This window comes from Chenopodium album, chromosome 12, assembly GCF_948465745.1.
Source record: "Chenopodium album chromosome 12, dcCheAlbu1.1, whole genome shotgun sequence".
Taxonomy (NCBI): domain Eukaryota; kingdom Viridiplantae; phylum Streptophyta; class Magnoliopsida; order Caryophyllales; family Amaranthaceae; genus Chenopodium; species Chenopodium album.
The window spans coordinates 9,718,623-9,725,922 of NC_137845.1; the positions used below are offsets into that span (position 1 = coordinate 9,718,623).

The 7,300-nt window shown below is 37.1% G+C and overlaps 2 protein-coding genes and 1 long non-coding RNA gene across 8 annotated transcripts in view; 1 reads left to right on the plus strand and 2 right to left on the minus strand.

The window, feature by feature from the left end:
* The window catches only part of LOC145570287 (uncharacterized), a 22,207-nt gene extending 16,810 nt beyond the window's left edge, over positions 1–5,397 (plus strand). For 5 of the 6 annotated variants that reach the window (XR_014096430.1, XR_014096432.1, XR_014096434.1 and 2 more), the window contains 4 exons: positions 783–1,220; positions 3,259–3,351; positions 5,002–5,101; positions 5,261–5,397. This is a non-coding gene — a long non-coding RNA (uncharacterized LOC145570287). The remainder of the gene's footprint in view (positions 1–782; positions 1,221–3,258; positions 3,352–5,001; positions 5,102–5,260) is intronic. The other variant, XR_014096431.1, reaches the window with a different exon arrangement.
* On the minus strand, positions 566–2,514 carry LOC145570282 (cytochrome P450 736A117-like). Its single transcript, XM_081629320.1, has 2 exons — positions 1,503–2,514; positions 566–1,385 (listed from the first exon to the last, which is right to left on the minus strand). The coding sequence occupies exons 1-2, from the start codon at positions 2,469–2,471 to the stop codon at positions 771–773; spliced, it is 1,584 nt and encodes a 527-aa protein (XP_081485446.1). The 5' UTR covers positions 2,472–2,514; the 3' UTR covers positions 566–770.
* LOC145570283 (cytochrome P450 736A117-like) lies at positions 4,800–7,300 on the minus strand. Its single transcript, XM_081629322.1, has 2 exons — positions 5,814–7,300; positions 4,800–5,609 (listed from the first exon to the last, which is right to left on the minus strand). The coding sequence occupies exons 1-2, from the start codon at positions 6,753–6,755 to the stop codon at positions 4,998–5,000; spliced, it is 1,554 nt and encodes a 517-aa protein (XP_081485448.1). The 5' UTR covers positions 6,756–7,300; the 3' UTR covers positions 4,800–4,997.

Sequence of the window (7,300 nt, forward strand, 5' to 3'; positions counted from 1 at the left end):
TATATAGAATAATTATAACAGGAAAAGGAAAAAAAAAAAAAACCTATCTTAGGCTTGACAATAAAAGTGTAAATTGTGGGGAAGTTTTTTTGGGTAATTTGTATTTAGCTGAGGCTGTAATTGTAATTGGAGAGGTAAAAAAAAAAAAGGCCTGCAGAGATTTTTAGAATAGAAGGTTTGGAGAGTTGTAATTGAAATTTAGAAAACGAACTCCTCTAATTGTTAAGTGTTCATGTTAGCCTAATTTACCCAAGTTATATTACTTGTAACATCTTTTTTTTAGTTGCAATTACGGTAGTTGTTAAACTTGGAGCTAGTAACATCTTCTCTAACATGAAGCTAGCATATGTTGATGTAACTAGCAAGTATATCTCATATAAGATCTTAAGTTGTGATTAGTGTCAGTAAATGAGCAATACTCACCCTATTCTTGCTTCTCTTCTCTGTTTACGTTCGTGCCCCATCTTTAGCAACTGTAATACATGTTAAAATCTAGCATGTTACATAGTGTCTTCATATTTCTACTAAGGCACTCAAGATATTGTAAGGAAAAGTTGTCTTGCTTGTAGCTTGACGTGATGACGTCTTTACAATTAGAGAAATTGGAGAATGTTATAGACTGATGTTAACGTAAGGAGAACCTGCAGGCTGCAGGGGGCATAGAATTTATATGGTTTACGCTAGTTTACACTTTGTTAATTGTTACAAATGATAGGAAAAGCTGCTAAATTTTATTTTAGCCAGTTAACTGACGGTTGCATATGGACTGTCTATTGGTAAAGGTGTGGAGTAGCAACAGCAAGAAGAGGAGTTTTCTTGTGTGTAGTGAGACCAGGGCCTTCAGACATGTCGAACATTTTGCCATTGCCTCCTGCAGGCAACGTCCACTTGAACTTGTGAATAAGGTTTGCTAACATGAGCTCGATATTAGTTATTGCAAATGATATTCCTGGACAAATCCTTCTACCCCCTCCAAATGGAAGCAGCTCGAAGTCTTGGCCTTTGTAGTCTAGAGAAGAATTCAAGAACCTCTCAGGACGGAACTCCTCAGGATCGTTCCATGTAAGAGGGTCTCTCTGGATTGCCCAAGCATTAACAAAAACAAGAGTCCTTGCAGCAATGTCATAACCATCTATTTTGATATCTTCGGTTGATTCACGAGGCACCAGTACCGGAGCAGGTGGATGCAGTCGTAGAGCCTCTTTGATCACCGCTTTCAAGTAAATCATCTTCTCTATATCATCTTCCACTATGTGATCTTTGTCCCCTGCAATTCCTCTTACCTCTTTTTGCAATTCATCCTGTATCTTGGGATTACTTAAGATCTCTGCCATTGTCCATTCTAGCACAGCGTAAGACGTATCAGTTCCTGCTGCAAATGCATCCTACATGAAACAATTTGGTGACAACATCTTAGAACGTCAAGACTCTACCATAATCTTATTATCTGTTTTTTGTTCATATGAAAGAAGAAATTTTAGTAGAGGGTCAAGTGTACTTGCCAATATCATAGCTTTGATGCTATCTCTTTCAAGAGGAAAACCAGCTGAATTTTCCTTCTGAATTTCAAGTAAAACATCTACAAAATCCATACCTTGGTTCTCATTTTTACCATCACCAAAAGTTCCTGCTCGATTAAGTCGATCAGAATGCTCGTGCTCTGTAAGTATCTCTTCCAGTATCATATCAAAGCCTTTTGCAACTTTCTTCAATCTTTTATCTACACCATTGAGTCTATTCACCCAAGCCAACCAGGGTATGAAATCCCCAACATTGAATATCCCGAACAGCTCCTCAAATTCTTTTAAGACCACCTTAAAATCAACACCATTTTCCTTATTTCCACTGTATTTTCCTCCAAACGCAACCCTGCATATCACATCATTGGTGAAGAACTCTAACAATTCACTCAAATTCACAACTGAACCATTTTTTTGCTGAATTTCTTCGATTAACAAAGCTACTTCTTCCTCTCTGACACTCCTGAAAGACCGAACTCTTCTGCTGCTCAAAAGGTGAAGCGTGAAAATACTCTTCTTCTGCCTCCAATGTTCTCCGTAAGGGGCAGAAGCTACATCCCTGCAATTGTAAAGCAGCTTTTCATATGTGCTTGACTTAATTCTGCTGGAGACTGCAGCATCATGTGTTTTCATGATTTCTTTCGCTACCCTTGCAGACGAGACTACGAGTGTAGGTTTGCTCCCCAAATAGATCATCATAAGCTCACCATATCGCTCAGACAAGTATCGTAGAGAGCGATGAGGGAGAATGCCTAGCTTGTGAAGATGTCCTAAGATTGGCAATCTTGGCGGAGATGGCGGTAAGTTTTTTGTTTTTGAAAAAACGGTTGAGAGCCATTTGTATAGGAAGAGTAAGAACAACAGGGAAGGGAGAAGAAATGAGATGGGATGCATATAAATCGAGCTCAGTATTTTCTTTGCTATTTCTGGAGCACTACATATATTCCTCATTTTCTAAAGTGGAAATTTTTTTTTGTGTAATGTTTTCTTAAGGATATACTTGGTCTTTAAGTAGCCATAAATAGATAACGATGGATAGTATCAGTTTGATATCATGTTGCCCTGCATATCCCAGGATCTCCTGAAACCGGGAGGGAAGCTCTAACCACTTGAGCTATCCCTCACTCTCTGTTGCTCTGCATATTTGTTAGCAAACTATGTAATTTTGTCACATGTTTAAATTGACTGTATCTTGCAAACCTAATTCTACCCTGCATTTTGGATACAAGTTACGCTATCTGTTTCAGAATAACTAGCATAGTTTGACTGTATTACTAAATCAAAATTATTATATAGTCATAAATGACATAAAATCATAGTACTAATTTTTACTAGCATATTTGTACATTTATTAATGGTCAAACTTATGCATATACAAGTATGTCCGAATGTCCAATTAAATGTTAGTTATTCTAAAATAGACAGTAATAGATTTCAAATCTTTTTACTTATTTAGTGATAGGTATATGTCTTGTATCATGTAAGCTAAGTGTAGCCACAACTTTTATTTATTGCGGTATTACTATGTGGTTGGCATTGACATCTTAACGACATCATCTTTGCGGTCACTGTTGTAATGTTGTGATATGTCATATTGTGTAGTTTTGATGGTCAAGGAAAGTTGCTATTGCCACATGCATGATATCCTCTCCTCTGTTTGATATGTGTCCATGTACAATCTCTCTAAACGATTCATTCTTAGCCTGAAAGCTTATATCCTGCTGCTCTGTTTTCTCAGGTCCTGTCTTTGGTGGCGTTGTCATTCGCCGATCTATCAAGATACTATGTAGTTTGCCATGATATATGGTCTGGTACAGAATAATAAGATGAGGTAACAAGAATAAGTTTTTTTACAATTGTGTGGGTTGTCTTATGTGAATGTTCGCGGTAAAGTATCTTCACCCTCAAGTATACGTTAAAACGTGAATTTTTCTTAAGTTTCGTCTTTACTCATTAATAACTTAAGTATTACTCCCTTCACCGTTCACCCCTAATAAAAGTTTCATTTAACCCAAATACCTCATTGTACATCCTTACGAGCTACAACATTCAAGTTAGTGTTTATTATTGACTATTCAAATTTTACACAATGTTGGTTGTTGGCATGACACCATTGTCAAATAGGCTTGGTGCTAGGGCCAAATATGTGTGACCTATTTTTGCCATGCTTTGCATATTTTTTATTTTCCTCTTTTGCTTCACCTGATAAAGTGGATGGGGTAAATGTAAAATGTTGGAGAAAAGAGTGATGAGTTGGTGACATTAAGTCAAGGTTGCAAAAGAAAAGGAAAGGTGACATTAAGTCAAGGTTTTGCTTCACTGATAGTATTTTGAGGGAGAATGTCTTGCTGAATTGGGAAGATGTTCTTGAAGTTTAGATATTCAATATCGGATATCGAATATCTTTAATCGAATTCGTGCTTACACATGTGGCCACACATAGAGAGTAATTGAGGAAACACTAAATCCTTATATTATTAAGAAGTACTCGTATTAGCATTAAATACTATACGAATATTGGCCCGTTCTTGCCTATACTCCCTCCATTCCATTAGAATTTCCTAGTAATCAATTTTTATGAGATCTCTTTTAGGTCAAATAGTGGACTGGCCGGAGTTTTAATAAATAAAATTGTTTTGGTCAATGCTAAACCATATTATATCATGTACTAGTGTATGGTTGAGGAGACAGAATGAGAAGATTATGTGGTATTGCAATCTCATGAGTCATCACACTATGTTAATTGAATATAGGAAAAAGTTAAGATTATGTTGATCATTCTATGTTAAATTTTTGGTGCATAAAGTCATCAACCCCCATGTTCATATCCTTGGCTATTAATGTATGTGGATCCTTACAAATTTTGACTTGAACAACCAAATCTACAACAGTGACTTAAAATCTTCCTCTCCTAATCTCCCTGTTAATCTGTCATTTAAATTTGATTTTTCTACATGTAATTTATGAACCAATCATTGAGCTGGATTAGAAGTCACTCGAATACTCGATCATTAATTGTTTGTGGAAGCGAGCTTCTCATGATTCTCACCTTAGAATTAACTTAGCCTGAAACATTAACGCCCCGTTTGCTGTAGATTGAATAACATGTTGAGGTAACGAGATTCAATTTGTCTAAAATATTTTATGGAATTTCTTATGTACTGCGGACATGTACAAATGTCCGTAGTAATTAGTGCAGTATCACCTTCGAATATGCATCTAATTTACATAAATTAAAGTAATAATAATACGAAGTACAAAATTACAATGACATAATCATTAATCAAGCTAGAGATACTTATAATTGATTCCTCAAGTTTTCTAAACATTGGAAATATCCATATTCAAAGTACTATTATACATTCCTGTATTAGTATTACTAGGACTTTTGCAACCTTCAGGTGATTTAAAAACAGCTATATTTGTAGTAGTCTATTAGAGACTAATGATAAACTAATGGTTCACTTTCTCTTCATACTAGAAAACATGTGGAGTAGCAACAGCAAGAAGAGGAGTCTTCCTATGTATAGTGAGACCAGTACATTCAGACATGTCAAGTGTTTCGGCACTGATCCCAGCAGGTAACGCCCAATCGAACTTGTGCACAAGATTTGCTAGCACAAGCTCGTTATTAGCTAACGCGAATGTCATTCCTGGGCACATCCTTCTGCCACCCCCAAATGGAATCAGCTCAAAGTCCTGTCGTTTTAATTCTGTTGAAGTGTTCAAAAACCTTTCAGGACGAAACTCCTCTGGCTCTTCCCATGTAGCAGGGTCTCTCTGTACTGCCCAAGCATTAACAAAAACAAGAGTCCTGGCAGCAATGTCGTAACCATCTATCTTTACGTCTTGGGTTGATTCTCGAGGAACCAGCAACGGAATTGGTGGATACACTCGTAGAGTCTCCTTGATCACTGCTTTCAAGTACTTCATTTTCTCCAAATCTTCGTCTGCTATGTAATCTTTACTTCCACCAATTTCTCTTACCTCTTTTTGTACTTCTTCCATGATTCTTGGTTTTCGTAAGAGCTCTGTCATCGCCCATTCTAGCACCGTGTATGTCGTATCTGTTCCTGCTGCAAAGGCGTCCTGCATGGATTGTACATATAATTTCAGAACATAAGGAATTCTTGCAGTCTTTTTTTTCCCTTAAATTGGTGATGCAACTATGCAAGTATAACTGTATAAGGAAATTAAAGAGGCATATGGTTGAGTCCCGGGAATATGTTATATGCTCTACACTTACAAATCAATACGACGAAAAGTTGTTATACTAGAGGCTACAAAACTTACCATTACCAAAGCTTTGATGCTCTCTCTTTCAAGAGGAAAACCGGTTGAATTATCCTTCTGCACATGAAGTAAAACGTCGATAAAATCCTTTACTCCATTCTCATCATCATTATAATCTCCTGCTCGATTGAATCGATCAGTGTGCTCTGTAAGTATCTCTTCCAATAGCAAATCAAAAGTTTTTGCAACTCTCTCCGCTTTTGAATTCAAACCATTGAATCTATTCACCCAAGCCAACCAAGGTATAAAATCTCCAATATTAAAAGTCCCAAGCAACTCCACAAACTCCTTTAAGACCAACTTAAAATCAACACCACCTTGTTGATGATTTTCGGTGTCATACTTTTTCCCAAATGCAACCCTGCATACCACATCATTCGTCAACCCCATAAACATCGCGCTCAAGTTCACAACTGATCCATTACTTTGCTGAATCTTCTCCATCAGCAAAGCGGTTTCTTCCTCTCGTATACCCTTGAAAGACCGAACTCTTCTGTTGCTCAAAAGTTGGAGCACAAATATACTCTTCATCTGCCTCCAATACTCTCCATAAGAGGAAGCAGCAACATCCCTGCTATTGTACAACACTTTATCATTTATACTAAACTTACCTCGATTGGATATCGAAGCATCGTGTGTTTTCATGATCTCTTTCGCTACCCTTGCAGACGAGACTACAAGGGTAGGCTTGCTCCCTAAGTAGATCAACATAAGCTCACCATATCGCTCAGACCAAGATTTGAGAGTACGGTGAGGGAGCTCACCTAGCTTAGGAAGATGTCCTAGGATTGGCACTTTTGGTGGAGATGGAGGTAAGTTATGAATTTTCGAAGAGGTTGTTGATAGCCATTTGTATAGGAATAAAAGGAACAAGATCAAAGAAGGGAAAGAAAATGAGAAGGGATGCATGTAAAATGACTCGTTAAGTACTTTCTCTAACATTTTTACAACACTAGTAAATTGACAACGCTGGTTGGCTACTTCGACGATACAGCTCTTTAACACTTTAGTCTCCTAGAGACAAAGGGATATAGATATACACTACTAAACTCGAAGTGTTGTTACACAAACTCAAGATACACAACTCTTATTGATTTGGTTGATTTACGTAGTATTGTAGTGATATTTATAGGCTAATTTTCACTATTACATACATACAAACCGACTAATTAATGGTACAATATGGTACATAATTACAATGTGCCGTCTTTGTTAGCACACCAAAATGAAGCTACAAATTTTCTTCATAGAATCTGCCATAAATGCTATGCTTGAAAGTCTATGATTGTGGCCGTTCGGAACACCCGAAATCATATAGTGTTGTACTCTTGCTTGTTCGATCTCCACGTTTCACGTTACGATACAAAATTAAGTGTGAATACATCAAACATGGTATGACTCTAGAGCTGAAGTGACCGCAAGTTCGGAACCAACAAGCGGACAACCTCCTTTAAAACAATTTTTTGACTTCAAAGAGTGTAGAACTC